Source organism: Canis lupus, chromosome 8, assembly GCF_003254725.2.
Source record: "Canis lupus dingo isolate Sandy chromosome 8, ASM325472v2, whole genome shotgun sequence".
Classification (NCBI taxonomy): domain Eukaryota; kingdom Metazoa; phylum Chordata; class Mammalia; order Carnivora; family Canidae; genus Canis; species Canis lupus.
Window position 1 is genome coordinate 35,464,986 of NC_064250.1, and position 18,190 is coordinate 35,483,175.

At 37.5% G+C, this 18,190-nt stretch overlaps 1 protein-coding gene and 1 long non-coding RNA gene across 14 annotated transcripts in view; one reads left to right on the forward strand and one right to left on the reverse strand.

Moving 5' to 3' along the window:
* Nucleotides 1–8,636, forward strand: part of PPM1A (protein phosphatase, Mg2+/Mn2+ dependent 1A) — a 48,172-nt gene extending 39,536 nt beyond the window's left edge. For 6 of the 12 annotated variants that reach the window (XM_049113640.1, XM_049113639.1, XM_049113644.1 and 3 more), the window contains 2 exons: nt 849–906; nt 984–1,059. In XM_049113640.1, coding sequence (XP_048969597.1) covers nt 849–906; nt 984–1,022 — 97 coding nt within the window. In that variant the 3' untranslated portion in view covers nt 1,023–1,059. Of the gene's footprint in view, nt 1–848; nt 907–983; nt 1,060–1,891 lie in introns of those variants that run through there. The other 6 variants (XM_049113641.1, XM_049113642.1, XM_025443872.3 and 3 more) reach the window with 1 other exon arrangement.
* LOC112657746 (uncharacterized) overlaps nt 1–14,095 on the reverse strand; it is a 52,916-nt gene extending 38,821 nt beyond the window's left edge. For both annotated transcript variants that reach the window (XR_004817904.2, XR_003135267.3), the window contains exons 1-3: nt 13,564–14,095; nt 13,223–13,349; nt 12,738–12,818 (exon numbers count right to left, since the gene is read on the reverse strand). This is a non-coding gene — a long non-coding RNA (uncharacterized LOC112657746). The remainder of the gene's footprint in view (nt 1–12,737; nt 12,819–13,222; nt 13,350–13,563) is intronic.
* Nucleotides 14,096–18,190: the final 4,095 nt, after the last annotated feature.

An 18,190-nucleotide genomic window follows, 5' to 3' on the forward strand; every position in this document is an offset into this window, starting at 1 on the left:
TTATAAACTTAAGTGGAGACTTTAAGAAATTTTATAATTCAAACAGTTTTACCTCTATATGATATCCACATAATTGACCTACAAAGATATTAGACAATTTCCTTCATTCTCTACTATATTCTGTAAATGTAGCCATGTTCTTTATAATCATTTCTCTAACTAGTAATTGTAGAAATTCCTATTTGAAGCTTTTCTTAGAAACCTTTTCTTCCAATATGACTTTCTGTGAAATGACTATTAAACTGCTTCAAGTCAGTTTTGGAAGTACGGAGGCTATAACTTATAAATACCATTACAGATTTTTTAACAAAATGTTATTCAATAAGGTCCTGTACTCGGCAGGGAAATTTCAGCTTTAAAATCGAGCCTTTTAAAAGGGGTATTACAAAAAGCTGAAATTTAAATGTAAATTTTATTTAAATTATTTTACTGCAACAGACGTTGAAGTTACTTCTACTTCAAAACTAACATTGAACTCTTAACCAGAATGTTAGTGTTATATCTTAAAACTGCATCGTCATTGCTGACTCATAACCACAGAAGCCAGTTCAAATGAAATAGACAATATATAAATGAAGTAGACTGCTTTTTTTTTTTTTTAAACCATGGCTTAGTCTTCTTCTAGTAATTGGGTTGGTGGAATGTTACATTTTAGAGTAAATTCACCTCTAGTTATCATTGGGGCTCAAATGTCTTAAAGTGAGGATCACTTATTGATAGTAAGAAATAGAATTAAAATAATTTCTAAGTATAAGATTATCTTTGACATTTTAATGAGCACCTAACTGTGAAGTATTAAACAGTTTTGTGCTCTAAAGAATTAACTTTCTGCATTTCTTTAAATTTAGGCGGAATGTAATTGAAGCCGTTTACAATAGACTGAATCCTTACAAAAATGATGACACTGTAAGTAGCATTTTGGCTCTGTCTACTTTCCCTTCCCCTCCACTCTAAATGCATATCCTTCCTACCTGTTTTTGCAGAGCTGTTCAGTGTACCCATTCTCTTACACACACCCCTGATTGATTGCTCTGAATTCTGGCTGCACCACAGTTCTAGTGATTGAGGACATAATCATGGTGAGTGGCCACCTCTCTCAAAAAAGAAGAAAGTCCCTTTGAATTATTTTTGTTTTTTTAAGCCTCTACAAGCAATCAGCTTCAAAAGATTTACCTCCACTAAATGATTTTTTAAAGTTGGGAATAATAGCTCTGCTCAGAATCTTGAATTATTCTGAGTTTTATAAGCAGCTGCAACAGAATTTCAGAATACGCAGCTCCACTAAATAGTTTTTATATTTGGAAATACCTTTGCTGAGAACCATGGAGTATATACTTCATTTAGATCCTAACATAGAGAATTCTACTTATATAAAAAGACATTAGAATGTCATATTCTGCAGTTGAATTTCCTGTTAGAATTCTGTTGTAGTATTGGTGTTTACAGAAAAGTGGGAACTTAAAATCATTTGGGCACGGCTCTGAGATATATATTGCATTATGAATCCTCAGATCTCACATTACTTGAAGCCTTAATTTCTTCTTATGTAATAAAAGTTTATACAAGTAGTGTTCTAAAAAAATTAGGTTTTAATTGAAAATAAATTTTTTTAGCAATTATACTGGTTTAGAAATACATTCGGTTAACATCATGGTAAAATGCTATTTCAGATATTTCATTCAATACAAAACAAAGGGTTAACATTTTTTTTTAACAAATTGAATACTGATATTTCATTTACACACATACACTTACTTCTACGCTATAAAAAGTGTTAGTCTAAATGTCAGCTTTACAAAACCCTATCTTTCTGCATTATCCAGAAAGTAATATGTTGGAACCTCTCAGCTTTAATGTAGTTCCTTGTTTTGCTTTGTTTCCTTTTATGAAGGACTCTACATCAACTGATGACATGTGGTAAAACTGCTCATCTAGCCATGGAGTTTACCTTCACCTCCAAAGGAGAGTACAGCTCAACTTCCTTGAACCTTTTAAACATCCATCCTCAACTTTAAAGAAGGACATGAGACATGGGTGAGAGTGGATCACACCAGAGAGCTTCAGCCGTACAACAGCTAGCCCAGGACTGGTTTTTTTGTTTTTTTGTTTTTTTGTTTTTTGTTTTTTTGTAAATTTGAGACTTATGTAAACGTGATTTCAAACCATAATTCATGTTGTAAATCAGACTCCAGCAATTTTTGTTGTATGATTTTGTTTTTTGTAAAGTGTAATTGTCCTTGTACAAAATGCTCATATTTAATTATGAACTGCTTTAAATCACTATCAAAGTTACAAAAAAATGTTTGGCTTGTTGTGTGATGCAACAGATATATAGCCCTTTCAAGTCATGTCGTGTTTGGACTTGGGGTTGGGACGGGGAGAGCAGCAGCCATGTCAGCTACACGCTCAAATGTGCACACGATTATGGAGAGTAATTCCAAAATCTTACGAAGCCCAATATGCAGGGAGTTAACTGAAAACTATCTTGGCAGTGAGGTTGGCACTGTTGATAAAGCTGGTCCCTTCCTTTAACTGTCTTTTAGGTTGTTCTTGCCTTGTTGCCAGGAGTATTGCAGGTAATACAGTATATTCATAAGAATATCAATCTTGGGGCTAAAATGCCTTGATTCTTTGCACCTCTTTTACAAGTCCTTACGTTGAATTACTAATTGATAAGCAGCAGCTTCCTACATATAGTAGGAGACTGCCACGTTTTTGCTATCATGATTGGCTGGGCCTGCTGCTGTTCCTAGTAAGGTATTCTGAATTCCATTTTATCAATAAAGCTTGATTTAACAAACAAGAAATTTAATCATGTATGTGTAATTCCTCCTTTACCTCACCCTTTTAAAACACCATGCCATTGTAAATGAGAAGTTTCTCATGGGGAAAGATGTTAGTCTCTTTTATTGGGAAATACTGTTACTGTACTGCAAGGCACAGATGGAAACTGTTTCCCTTCCATTAGAAAGACTACAAGATTTAAGTCTCTGTTGTTTCTTAATCTGTTTTTTAATGGATTTCTTTCTGGCTGCTTATTTTTCATTAAGATGTGGATCAGCTTGAATTTGCCTACTGTTTCATTAAAATAATTGTCAGAGCTTGACAATCTAACACTCTATAGTAGGGGTGTGTGTAGGTATGTGTGTGTGCGCGTGCCTTTGTGTTTGTGAGTGTGTGCTTGCCTGTGATTCTACATTGGCCCATGTCTTTAGAATCCAAGTAGTTAAGATGTATTTGTGATTTGAAATATAGCATGTTGCTAATATTTAGCTGTTGGCCTTTAAAAATAACTTTCAAAGCTTAAAGAATTGTAGATATAAAAATAACCTAATCTAATTTAGGCTTAAATTCCTCTAAGCATGTGAAAGTAAGTTTTTAAATCTGTCACTCAGAAAAGACTACTGTTTTGTGCCCTTCTGTATTTTTGTCTGTCTAGGTTGGATATTGTATTTATTGCCGTGTAATTTAATCATTCAGTAGGCAGATTCTCCACTAGGAAACTATTAACATGTAAGATTACAATACAGCATTGAATACAAAATCGAAACTCTGTATAAAAGGTAGTATAATCAGTTCTGTTATATTTGTTTTTTCCCTAACTTGGAAATATACATATTTGTATATATAGCCTTAAAAACTAATGTAAAGTTAGGGGAGTAGTGGGCAAAGTAATGTGAAATGTCTCAGATTTAAGTAGTTACATACCAGCAAAACCTTTTCGTTATCCCTCTTATTTGTGAGGAGATTTCAATGTAATTTAATTGTATTTAATTTATATCTCAATCCAGCATGAATGAAGAAAAACAAGTACTATTTATATTTAGAAATTCCTAACAGTTGGAATTACAGAACCAATTCCAAACTTACAAATAAATGCTCAGTGTCTAAATCTGTGGTAGAGTGCGAAGTATGACAATGTTCTGTTATGGCTTTGCAAGCATCTCAGTGTGCATTCAGTAGATACCAGTGCTTCTAGTGTAGAGTGGTTACTAGACCTACTAGTGCTGAAAACTAAATTCCTAGTATAAGAAGACAACTCCTTAATTTTTAAAGTAGACTGAATTTTTTACTTCTAGAAATTTCAAAACCTTGAATTAGATTTTGAGATGCAAAATTGTTAAATCACAAGTAAAAATATGTGATGAAAAGCTATATTTCAGACCATAATAGCATACTTAGAGGTTGGTGGGGGGGGGGGGTTGAGAATTTTTAAATAAAAAGAGGTTAAGATATTCCTTGTTAACATTATTAGTACTGAAAATGAAGCTTGGAAGTGAGAGAAAACTATATTAATTGTTCTCTGAGAAGACTAAATCTTTTCCACATGAGTCAGCATTGCCATACAATATATAATTTTTCATTGTAAAAAAGGAAGTATACATCATAATAGACTATGTGTGTTCTTGATTCTGGGGGGGGAGGGGAGAGGGTGGTGGTGGTGGGAACCAACCACACTTTTAAAAGGCACTTTTGCACCTCTCTTGTGCACTTCATTTTTGTACCACTTAAGTTCTTGCCTTCCCGACCCCCTTTAGTGTGCTAATTAATTAGCATCTCAGGGCAATGCCTCGAAATTTTTTCATGTGTTGTATGTTATTTTCTTTGGAGGATGAAAGTTCTTGTGTGATGATAGTATACCATTCAAATGTACTTTCATTTATGTGTTTTAATAGGACGAACTCAATTTGCTGCTTTTAATAGGAAATCCATTTTGTGTAGCAGACTCTTGTTACCTTAACATTAAAAAATGTCACTGATCTCTTACTGTTTTAGCAAGGTAAGCTCTCTTAATTTCCACTTTCTTAAGAAATATACTTTTACAGATAACAGAAGCAGTTCTCAGTATTAGCATTAACTTTAAAAAATCCAAGTGGTAGGTATTTTTGTTAATTTGCTTTAGAACTATGTCAAACATTTTTAATTATAATGCTTGCTTCTAGAGTACCGTGCAAATAGTGTACTGTTCCAGCCACTTATTTTTTTTTTAGTACATTAAGAAATTTGGAATACAAATTGTATTATTAAGAATGTAAATTCTTAATAGTACATTAAGAATAAATCAGTTATGTAATTCAAATAATCTGAATTATACCAACACTTTTAGTATTCATCCATTTGACCACATATTAATTCCACTAATAATTCAGCTTTTCCACAAAATGTATTGAGGGTTATCTACAGAACACTGTTCTAGGCTAAGTACTTTGGAACTATAAAGAAATGAATAGGTCCTTGCGCTCAAGTTTACATTTGAGTACAATTTATAATCTAATGTATGTTAATACTATAACTTAATTACTCATTCAAAAAAATGGTTACTGCCCTCCTACTGTCTGCCAGATAATTTTCCCGAACAAGGCAGGTCTCTGCCCTGAAGAGCTCATTTATACTTCCATTATTCATTTGAAACTCTTCATTTATTTTTTTTCCCCAAAGTTAAAAATCTCAGAAGAAAATTTTACTCAGCATAGTAATAGAATTGGACTGAGGAGTATGCTTCACTCACTACCTTTTAACCAATGGCCTGTACTCTTCCTGCTGACAGCAGCCAGGCAGAGAAATAGGTCATGGATTTCCTAGAATTCTCCAACCCTGGAAATACTGTTGGGAGTTTGAGTTTAAGGCATTAAAAAAATATATATATATATAGATATATATATACACACACACACACACACACACGTGTGTATATATGTATAATGTGTGTGTATGTATATATACACACATATATAAAAATTTAAGAAAAATTCTGTTTCTTGAAAAAACACTGCCAGTTTTAATATCTGGCTTTAGCCAAATGATTACTATGTTTTAATTTTTAAGATAATTTCACTGCCCATCTTTATTGGACAAATTCAATTTGTGATTTCTGAAAGAACTGACAAAATTGGTTACAGGTTTTCTTTTTTGTTTTAATTTTGAATTTCATGGCATATATATACTTTTAATTCATAAAGTTTGAATTAGAGGTGTAAGCCTGTGATGTTTGTACAGTATTACGTTAGGATTTGGTAGTAGAAAATATGTAAATATTTCAATACATAGATGTTTCTCTTTTGAGGTTTTTCTTTGAAGGAACCTTAAAGAGTTTCATACTTTTGCTTGCAGATACTGCTGGTGAGATGACCATTTTGTAATTTGAGTGATCTAGTCTAATTAGTTTTTCTTTTAGACATTAGGATGACTTCGTTAGAGTTTAAAACTTTAGGAGCCTAATTTTACTTTATTTCCTTCAATAATGTGCCATGAGTTTTGGATTGTATTTTTAAATTATACATTACTTTAGAATATGCTTGAAATATTTAAGAATACATTTTCTAAATGCTGGGAGTATAATACTGCTGTTTTGTTGGTCAGAATAATATGTCTCAAGTGTTAGTTATTACTGATAATCAGAATGCCATACAGAAATGATGAGAGGCATTTGGTTCCACTTCATTGTCAAATGAACATTTCTGTTTTTGTTCACCTTCACACAGATTCTCTCCCTTTTACCTGCTCTATACATATATTAACCTAATGGCCTCTGCTCTTATGTTTTCCCCGATTATATTACCAGCACGTAGGAGTGCGCCAAGTAGAAGAACTCACATCTGTTGAAATTGTAGTTGACATCTTATATTAGATGGGGGAATATGTTGTTTGAATTGATAAAACAAAAAAGTAACTTTTTTTTCCCTCCCTCATCCAGCAGAAATGTTGCTTTATTTCCTCTACTACCCTCTTAGTGATGTTCTTTCTCTCTCTCTGTCTCTTTTTAAGCAGGCCAATTCTGTTTTCTTGGGTGCATTACCTTACCAAGGCCAATTAATAACACTATATAAAAGTGGGCCAAAAATAAGAAAACTTGGGAGATTAAGGGGTGGGGAGATGCCAGTGAGGAAGACAGAGAGGATTACTCTTAATTATTTTAAAAGCCATAGGAAGGTCCTCCTTAAGCCCAGCTGTATATTATTAAGAACTGTTGCATCACATAAACCAGCAAAGAACCGACCTTTGTTTCTTCAGATCATTTGATTTTTCCCAGCAAGGGAGATAATGATAAAAATTGCTGCTTCAACTTAAAAACAGAAAAATAAATGCAAGGTTATTTCACCCCAAGCCCAATCGTTTTGTTCCTTTAATTGCTCTAAAATAGTTTTCTATTAGCTTGCTTATTGAATTAAATGTTTAGAAAATTTTAATGTTTTTCCTTTCTTTTATATAGTCCTCCTGATTCAGTAAAGAACATTTAGTAAATTTGTGTTTGTATGGTACTATCTGAAGTAAGATTTGTTTAGATTGGGTAGCTGCAGAACAAAATTAGTAATAATTAGGTACAGTGAGTGGTACAAAATCATTTTAGCAGTGGTTCTTAACTTTTTACGTTCCTAGACCCTTTGAAATTGATAAATCCTAGGAACTTCCTTACCCAGGAAAATTCATGTAATGTACATAACTCCCCAAAGTTTACAAATATGCAGCGATCCATCAGCCTTTTTCCTGCAAAGCCCATAAAAATTTCAAGGGCATCAAAATAACTAGAGTCTATTTTAAGGAAGTGTTTCACTTTTTAAAAGATAGAAGAGGTGGATGGGAGACTAAACTAGATCCTGGCATTAAAATAATTCTTTTTTAAAGACTATTTTGGGGAAAAGCAAGTGATTAAAGATGAATAAAATAGAGCATTTGTACTAGTTTTGGAGGACAACATCACTCTTAAGTTTGCCACGTGAAACTCAATAGAAAAGGGGTTTTAAAAAATGGAAATTGAAAGTTTGGAATGTTTCTGACCTGCATAGTGCAAATATAGTATATTCATAACACGTTTAACTGTCAGATCTCACTCAGGTTTTAAGATTTTGAGCTCCCTAGTCTTAGAAGAGTTCATTAAATGTATAATTTACTTCAAATTCTAAGGAATTAGGTATTTACTTAGTGATACAGAAAGTTAAAATAAGATGTAACATATGGCCATTAATGTACAGGATTAATGGGATTTTTCTATTAAAATATAACGACCATGAAAAAATTGATTAGCTTGTTGCATTTGTTGCCAAAATTGGGTGTTCAGTTATAGCTTATTCAATTCCCATTTGTGGGAATTTTGAAACAAAAACCAATTGTCTTACTTGGTTAGCCATTGATTAAGGCAACAGCATATCTGCAGGAAAATATCTTGTTTGTAGTAATACACCCCAATAGTTGGTTTTACTCTTGAAATGATTTATTTCACTTAATTTGTATAATTGTTATGAGTGGAGAGACCATATACATGTTAAAAGCATGTTTCATTATATATATATTCATTTTTTAAATCTATAAATGTAAGACTAATACAACTGAAGAAATATTTTTCCTAAACAATGTATAACGAAATTCTCCACAGTTAACTCACCCACTGTTTGCTGTTTATGTGATCCAAACTTTTAAAGAAATTCCATAAATGTATATTTTGTATTATGTACCATTTTCCTGGTCCAAAGAAAACATGTGAATTCAGTTCTAACTTTAAGAATGTACTTTTTTTTTTAAGTCTGTTGAAGAAATTGCATTCAGCCTGTGAATGATTGCAGATTGTATGTGAGATGAAAAGTAGAAATAATTTCTAGTTTGCAAAACTGGTGCCACTAAATAAACAGGCAATTGCATAATGTGTGTGTGTTTATGATTGTTTGATATTGCAAGGAGCATTTTTGTTCTGCCTAGAAACATGGAAATTTTGAGGTTATTAGGCTACATTAAGAGAACTTTTGTTCAACTCAACTTGGTTAATTGGCTAAAGAAGATAGAGCCTGATAATCATAATTTGAAGTAGACTTGTCCTTTCTTGATTTTAGGAAGATTACTGAAAGCAAGTAAGTTTGAATTGATAGTTATTTTCATAAAAACATTCCAGAAACTACAAAAGTAGTTCCTCTTTTGGCAAGAACATTCCCCTTTTTCTATTTATATAGATGATAAAATTTCTTACTCCCTTAAAGAACTGAGACTAGGAATTAGGAGTGGTCTGGAACGTAACTCATTTAGTGTCCCAGGAGTAGTGCTCACTTCATAGTGGGGTGTGTGTGTGTGTCTGAGTATATGTGTTTTGATGCTTTTGCTAATTCTGAAATTTTGTTGTATTACCTGTGTTCATGTCTGAAAGTGTGACTCATTTTATAGGCTTGCATAATTGAATTAGAGGGATTTTAAAGTACACTCAATTGGTAATGTAAGTGAAGTTGTAAGAACTGCAAAAGTTTACTTTCATTATAAAATGTGGAATGAAAGCACAGTTAAGCACAGTTAAGTAGTGAGTCTTCAAAGTAAGTTTGAGGCAAATAAGAATGTATTTGGCTTACGTGTAACTAGTATCGATCTGTTCACCTGTCAAAATGTCACTTCATATCCTGGAGTGTTGTTTTTGTTTTTTTTGTAATAATTCCTTTAAACATTGAAGGTAGGGTTTGTTTTTTGTGTTTTAAGTACAAATTGTTTATTTCAATTACTCTTTTACTTTTAAGTGATTACTTACCAAGATACTAGTATTGGGGCTCTCTTTCCTTGTTATCAATTGCTTCGACTGAAATTCCCATCAAATCACAGAAATTTTTATTCTAGTTGAAAAATATATTCTTAAATGAACTACCCTATAAAAACTTAGTTTGTATGCCGTCAATAGGATTTTGTTTACTTGTCACAAAACCAATCACTTACCAGAGACAGGTAAATGATTTGTGCTCTGCTGCCTGTTGTCTAAATGAGATTCATATTAATTTCTCTGATACCTTATATAAGGTGATACAGAGTACCTAGAAAGCTTTTTATAGGATTGAGTTTTGTGGTAATAGTTGTACCATTACCTAGATAGTAGATGAGCTAAACATACTGCATATGTGTTCCTCCTTTGCTTATAGTTTGGATATGGGCTTGGGTCTCCAAACCAAAGCATTTTCTCCATGGCTTTCCTTATAGGTACACAAGAGGTTTTCCAGATATTAATTAGAACCAGTGAAATTTCTTTTTATTTTTAAAGATTTTGATTTTTAGAGAGTGAGTGAGAGTGAGCAGGGGAAGGAGCAGAGAGAAAGAGAGAGACAAGCAGACTACATGCTGAGCACAGAGCCCAATGCAGGGCTTCATTTCCCACGACCCTGAGATCATGACCTGAGCCGAAATCAAAGAGAGATGATTAACCAACTGAGCCACCCAGGTGCCCCTCTAATTGAAATTTCTAATTTCAAATTTCTAATTTGACCACTTTTGATCTACAAAAATGGCAGTTTTTATGTGGTTCAATTTCATAGCTTCTGAAGTCAGTTGAAGTCAGTTGTTCCTGAATGATCAGATTGCAATTCAGTACTTTTCTCGTTATTTCAATTGAATCCTGTCTCCTGGGACGCCTGGGTGGCTCAGTGGTTGAGTGTCTGCCTTTGGCTCAGCACTTGATCCTGGAGTCCCGGGGAGTCCCGCCTTGGGCTCCCTACATGAAGTCTGCTGCTCCCTCTGCCTGTGTCTCTACCTCTCTCTGTGTGTCTCATGAATAAATAAATAAAATCTTGAAGAAAAAAAAAAAAGACTCTGTCTCCTTAGAATTGACTCTTAGAACTGGGTGACTTTTTTTTTTAACGTTTTTTTTTCTTTTTAAGATTTTATTTATTCATTCATGAGAGACCCAGAGAGAGAGGCAGAGACATAAGCCAAGGGAGAAGCAGGCTCCATGCAGGGAGCCACACCCTGGGCCAAAGGCAGGCGCTAAGCCCCTGAGCCACCTAGGGATCCTCGAACTGGGTGACCGGTTTAAAGAAAAAACATACATATATAAAGCTTGCATATATAAAGTTTGATATAGACAAAAACCAACTTTATGATTCCTACTTTGAAATTAAATCTAAAGATGTTTTTATTTTAAATTATTTTTTTGTCATTTCAGCTTTACATAGAGCCCCCCCGCCCCCCCGCCCTCCGATGCTCTAATATTAAATAAACTTGCTTGGACATGATCTGAGAAATGTTATTCTAGCAGTTGACTCGGAAAGAAAATAATACTGAATTAAATGTTAATGCTGGATTATAGCATAAAGATAGATAGGAAAACGATTTTCAGGTTTTCCTTTGGATTACATAAAATTGAGGTAATTGGAGAGTTCCTTTCAAACAGTAAAGGTGTTGAGATTTATGGATCCACCTCAGTCTGAGACATCACTGAAATCTCTGAAAATTATTCTTTTAAGTGTAGTTTTAAAAGAAGAGGTGAATGAGGGCTCTAAGTGACAGTCAAACTCTGACTTAGATTGTAGCAATTCTGTGTACTTCCTAAAGATCCTTTTTGTATTATATTTTGCTATTGTGTTTGTTTTGCTATCAACTGACTAAAATTGTTTGGTATTGAAAAAGGGTTTGCTAGAAGAGTTTGTGACTATTCTGGGTCAAATGGGTTATATGTGTACCTCACATTAGCATACTGAAATCATCCCAAGGATTGTCTCTTAAATTTTCAGTTTAATAATCTTCAGTGTGTATTCGATTCTATTTGATGAAGAAAACAAAGATTCACTATGTATCATTATAACAGCAGGGTCATTCTCAAGTTATTTTAGCCATTGATCTTTTCACTGCTTGATAACAAAGTTTTTTTTTTCTTAACTAAAGGTCTCCAGAACATTCCTAACAAAACAACTATAGTGACTTGATGTAGAAAAGCACATGGGAAGTGACTTTTTAACCTGTCATTAAGCAAATAAAAGTCTTCATGTAGCTGGCGTAAATTCAACTTTTATAACTGTCCACTTTTCTTGATGTGTTTTGACAGACTTTGCTGCAATGATCCTTAATAAGATGAAAAGACCGAAGTCTTAGCATTTACTAAGGGCAGCAAAACTGCTAATGTGCCTGGATCTCAGAAAGGAAGCCTGCTTGGTGTCCTTCTTCCTTAGTATTTACTTTTATGTCTAAAATCAGAATGCTTGCCTTGTGTTTTTTTTTCCTTTGGTTTTGTTTTAAATATGTTAAGTTGCTAGACTATGTTCGCTTTAGGACTTCATGTAAATTTGTTTTTTTTAGAAAAGTCTGAGGGTGTTGAATTCTGCATCCTCACATATCCTAAGGGTTTGCATTATGCTCTGTCCTGATTTCTACAATATATGTAGGTTGGACTGTTTGATGACAATATGGTTATAAGGGTGTTATATATGCATATATAAATGCCCTTGTTCAAGGTCAACTCAGAGCATGTCACTAGTGTTACTGGTTCAACTTGACCTTCAGAGAGGTTGGCTGCTTCACAACCAGATGGATTTGGCATCTGACAGAACTACAGTGTCAGTAAAAGCTTCATCTCAGGAGGGCTCCAAGAAGGAAACTTCCTGGAGGGCAAGTCTCCATGATTTGAGATGATGCAGTAGCAGTTTTTGAAGATCATGTAGTTGGTTCTCTAAATCTGTTGGAACTGTTTTGATATTTTAGTTTCTTGGGCTGAAAAGCAAACTTTTTTGGTCAAAAATCAGGTATAAAAATTTGAATGCTTTATGTGAGAATCATTGTACTTTTTAATCTTAGAATCTATGATTTTCTTAGACTTTAACTTGGAGTCATTTAATGAAATTGGCAGTATTCTTTTTGGCAAGAGAGGAAGAGGAAGAGGGAGTGTGGAGGCAGGGAAGAAAAGGGCAAGAAGAAGGGGTTCTAAAGTGTTTTCAGGTTTTCTTAAGATAATTCTACTTTTCTGAGACTAAAAACAATGAATCAACCTAGGCTCCACAGATGACCCTTACTTTTTTATAGCTGTCAGGATCAGGCATCACTGGTTGGCAGAAGAGTCTCTGTCCTCCCTCTAGTGTGTCCTCTCAGAAGCCCTGGATGAGGGGAGGGAGGGGAGGACCCAGCGTCAGCCATCAACTTGTAGGTGTGATTAGGAAAACAATAAAAATGAAGTTTAAAATAAGGATTGCAGGTTTCCCTTCCATTAATTGGTCCCCTGGCTTCTCTGAAATGGTGGTTCTCAACTTGCCTGCAAGATAGAATGACCTAGAAAACTAAAAAGTCTGTCATCAGTCAAGGTGCACTTGGAAGGTTACATACACCCACACCCACACACACCATCACATCCGCAGTGAGCACCTGCATTCTCCCTTGCCCAGCAGATCCTGTGTTGGAATTCCTGAGCTGGCTCCCGTTTCCCTCAGTGATAGCCCACGTCCTTAACAGTGGCCCCCAAACCCCCCTCTATGAAGTGCTCCCCGAGACCTCTCAGACTCACCTCCCTTGCTTTGCTTCAGCCACTCTGGTCCCCAGAATCCTAAAGTCTAAATGGGAACTTGCTTTCCTGTTCCCTCTACTTGGATGGTTTCATTGGCCCAAGCAAGTCACATCTAACTTCAGGAGACCTGAAAGGAACAAATCAGAGTATTTGTGAGTAAGCCCAGTAAGTGCGATGGATGCACGGTATCCATTCGGCTAAATAAGCCTGTGCATGTGTATGTGCCTGCAGGAAATGAGACTGGTGTATACGCTCCCGGGGACGCGGTCTTCCTCGAACTGTTCACTTGGAGACGCGCAGGCCGCAGGGAGCTGCGAGACCAATCGGGACGACCTCCTGACCTCCTGTTGTAAGTGCTCGTGATTCCTGGAGGTCGGCGTTCCTGCATCTTTGGGGGTGAAGCGGCGCACCTGGCTTTAAGGGTGAGGCTAGGTTTGCACGGACAGAGCTGAACAGGATGTTTTCCAAGTAAAGGAACCCCCGGAGCCGAGCAGTGCAAAGTCAGGCAGCCGGGGCGGTGAGAAGGCGGGTGAGCAGGGGCGGCTCCCGGGAGCGGCTTTCAGAGCTTTCCGCGGGGTCTGTGGCCCCAAGACGCCGCTGCTGCCTTCGGACAGACGCGCTTTGCGCTCCCGCCCCCGCGGTTCAGCGACGCGCGCGCCCTCCGCCTGCGCTGCCCCAAACCGAAGTCCCTCAGCCCCTGTGGCCGGCGGCCCGCTCAGAAAGTCCATCTGTTATGTCCTCCACCCGGGGAGCGTTCTGGAGCCTCTGGAAGAGATGCGGGCTGTAGAAGAGCCTCGGCAGTGACGCGCAGAGCGGGGACGCCTGAAGCCGGCCCCAGCCCCCCCCAGGCCTGCAGGCGCCCGGGCGCGGTCTCACCCGACGGTGCGCTCGAGGCAGGCGCGGGCGCAGGGGGCCGACCCGACCGCAGGGCCTGCCGCTCCCGCTGGCCCGTGGGCTCGGCTGCGGGCTGCTGCCTCCGCCACCCGCATCCAGAACCGAGGGTCGCCACGAGCAGGGAAGCCCTGGGTGGTTTGTCACTTCTCAAGGGCCAACAATGGACAACATATGTCATCATTTAAAAAACGCTCTATAAAACAGCTTCCAATTTATCAGCAACTTATTTCTAACGTGACTACCCTAAGATGTACAGTTTCCTGTGCATGTTTTTAAGCTGCTTTGACAGCTATTGCCCAAGTCCATCCTCTGTGACTATGACAATGTGACTATGACAATGACAAACATTGCAAGAGGCTTTTTTTTTTTTTTTTTTTTTAATCAGAAAGCTGCCCTCCTCCCACTATGCACTTCCTTCCATTCTAAAACAGCAACCTGTACCAGTAGCGGCTAAGACAGGCAGTGAAACAATCATATGCTTTTCTTCTTAGTAAATGTGATTTTTTTTTAAAAGATTTTATTTATTCATGAGAGACACAGAGAGAGGGAGAGGCAGAGACACAGGCAGAGGGAGAAACAGGCTCCTCATGGGGAGCCCGATGGAGGACTTGATCCCAGGACCCCGGGATCACTTTGGAGGAGAGATGCTCTGAATAGAAGTGGTGCACAAAAAACAAAAGCAAAACCCAACAGTGTGGGTCCTGAATGCTTTGCTGGCTGTTTCATGGTCCTGCGGCCCTGGCTGTCCTGCCCCCGGTTGCTGGGTACAGTTAGTAACCAGTGTTAAATAAAGAAGCCAGGCCCTCCTAACCCTGAAATATGCCAAAGCTGTCCCTGTCAGAGGCCGTGGCTGCCATCCTCACCCGCAGCTGGGGTTTCTGCCTCTGGGACGCAGCAGGCAGTTCACGCCCACCGTGCACTGGGGGCCAGCAGACACTTGGGCCCTCGGTCTTATCTTCTGCAGATAATGTACATCTTAGGGTAGTCAGGCGCTCCTGGGAGGAGCACCAAAGTGCACTTGAGGTTTGCCACAGAGCCTGTGTTTTAAATGAGACTCACTTAAACCTCGAGTTCAATGACAATCTTGCCAATCCTTTTCTTGTGATTCAGGGAAGAGACAAATCAAATAGAAATTCTAGTGTAAATGAATTATGGTATAAACAGGAATATTAATAATTGAAATGTACTAGACTTACCTCCAACCATGTTTTACAACAACCTGTAAAAAAAAAAAATCCTCAAGCCTGGGATAAAACAGTATTTTTTTCGAGTATCTTTGATCGTTAGCCACCCAAATTAACTTCTCAGGGAAGATCTCACCAGCCTTATTATCTTGATAATTTCTTTATGACAACATGTACATAACAAAATTACCACTGTCAGCTTACATTTCAGTGGCATTAGGTACATTCACAGTGTTGTTTACCCACCATCCACCTTCAGAGCACTTGCATCACCCCAAACAGAACCCCTGTATCCATTAAGCAATAACTCCCCATTTTCCCTCCCCTCAGCCCTTAGCAACCTCTATTCTACTTTCTTATCTCTAGAAATTCCCCTAGCCTAGATATTTTATATACGTGAAATCCCACACTATTTGTCTGTGTCTGGCTTATTTCACTTAGCACCATGTCTTCATGTTTCATCTATGTTCTAATATGTGCCAGAATTTCATTCCTTTTTATGGCAATGCGCACACCGCAGTTTGTTTGCCCATTTGCCCACTGATTGACAGGTTTGTTTGTTTTTAACCTTTTGGCCCTTGTGAGTACTGCTGCCATGAGTATAGATGTACAAGTTTGAGCTCCCGCTTTCAGCTCTTTCAGGTATACATCTAGAAGTAGAATTGCTGGGTCATATTGTAACTCGGTGTCCAACTTACTTAGGAGCTGCTGTTTTCCACAGCAGCTGCACCATGTTACATTCCCACCAGCAATGTTTTTTTTTTTTTTTTTTTTTAAAGATTTTATTTATTCATGAGAGACACAGAGATCCCACCAGCCATGATTGGGGGCTCCGCTCTCCACATCCTCACCAATGCTTTTCTGTTTGACTAATAGTGGTCCTAATGGATATGCACTGGTGTGGATTTGCATTTCCCTGATGACTAGTGATGTTGAGCATCTTCTTATGTGCTTACTGGCTACCTGTGTATCTTTTTTGGAGAAATGCCTAGTTTAACCTTGGCCCATTGTTTAACTGCGTCGTTCAGGCTTTTTGGTGTGTTGAGTTATAGGAATTCTTTATATATTCTGGATATTAATTTCTTATCAGATAGATGATTTGCAAATATCTCCTTCCATTCTGTGAGCTGTCTTTCTACTATGTTGATAGTGTCTTTTGATGCACAGAAGTTTTTAATCTTGTTGAGGCCTGATTTATTTTTTCTTCTGTGCTTTTGGTGTCATACTGAAGAAATCATTGCCTAACCCAAAGTCATGAAGATTTTCAACTGTGTTTTATTCTAAGGACTAGTTCTTAAATTTAGAACTAGCTAGTTCTTAAATTTAGGTCTTTGATCCATTTTTTGGCATAAAGTAAGGGTCCAACTTCATTCTTTTGCATATGGATATCCAGTTTTCCCAGCACCATTACTCAGCCATCAACAAGAATGAAATCTTGCTATTTGCAATGATATGGATGGAACTAGAGGGTACTACGCTAAGCAAAATAAGTCAGAGAAAGATAAATACCATATGATCTCACTCATATGTGGAATTTAAGGGAAAAAAACAGATAAACATAAGGGAAGTGAAGGAAAAAAGAAAATAAGATAAAAACAAAGAGGGAGGCAAACCATAAGTGATGAACTCTAGGAAACTGAGGGTCACTGGAGGGGAGGCGGATGGGGAGACAGGGTAACTGGGTGATGGGCATTAGGGGGGCACTTGATGGAATGAGCACTGGGTGTTATAGGCAAGTGATGACTCACTGAATTCTACCCCTAAATTAATAATACAGTGTATGTTAGGTAAATTGTATTTAAATAAGAATTTTTTAAAAATTAACTCTTTATGATGATGGATTTCTCTTCCTGTCTCACCTGTCATGAGGCACAGGCTGGAGAAAGCTTGCAAACTGCTTCTTCCCCTTGGCTGGTGAGGATCAACTCCTGATTCCTACACTAAAAACTGCACTTATGCTCCCCTTTTAAAATTCCCCGATTAGCAGAGACAAATGGATCTGTGGTTCTTGCTACTAGCAATTAGCCTTTAAAGGCCTCTCTTCTCCATGAGGTTAGTAGGGGGCTCTGAGACTTGTTGACAGTGTATGATAAACACCTACCACAGTGCCCATCACACAGTGAATGGATCAGTCTTTCCAGGCCATAGATCCTGACTCTAGGTAATTTAAACAAAAAGGGAACTTTATAACAAGGCTCTTAGCAGCTCACAGACTTACAAGAAGGCTAGAATATCAGGCTTGGAAATGGGTGGAAACCAAGGTAATTAGAGGAAAAATCTATCCTCTTCGCTTCATAGTAAGGCAGATGCCAAATTTCAGTGATGCACCAAGACCATACATAAGGCTGGATAAGAGAGCCCCTAAAGGAAATCAGCGCCCAGGATCGGGGGGTGAATACCAGGCAATAACTGATGGCAACTGTCTGCCATAAATCACCTTGCTGGTCTCCCAATATCTCCATCCACATCCTTTTCACTCATATGCTTCCCCAAATGCTCCCAACCTCACCTAATGCAATTTTCAAAAATGCATTAGCCCTTCCCCAGAGGGAGACCATACCAAGTGTCATCAGCTACTGCTCCAAGTCCCGGAAATCTCTGTGATGTCTGCTCTTTAGTTTTTGCCTTCAGTAGCTGAAGCACTAAATGGTGAACTTAACCAACAACTGGCAAGAGTGTTGGGGCAAATGATGGCAGGAAGATGGCAAATCATCTAAAACATTTAGATAGATTCACGCCACTATTTGTTGTAGCAGCAATGCTGTTTTCTGAACCATCTGAGAATGAGCTGGAAACACTGCTTCTTTCCCTCTGAATACTTGGGTGTGTTTCCTGAGAACAAGGATGTTTTCTTACAGAAGCACAGCCCAATTTCTCACCATCAGGTAAT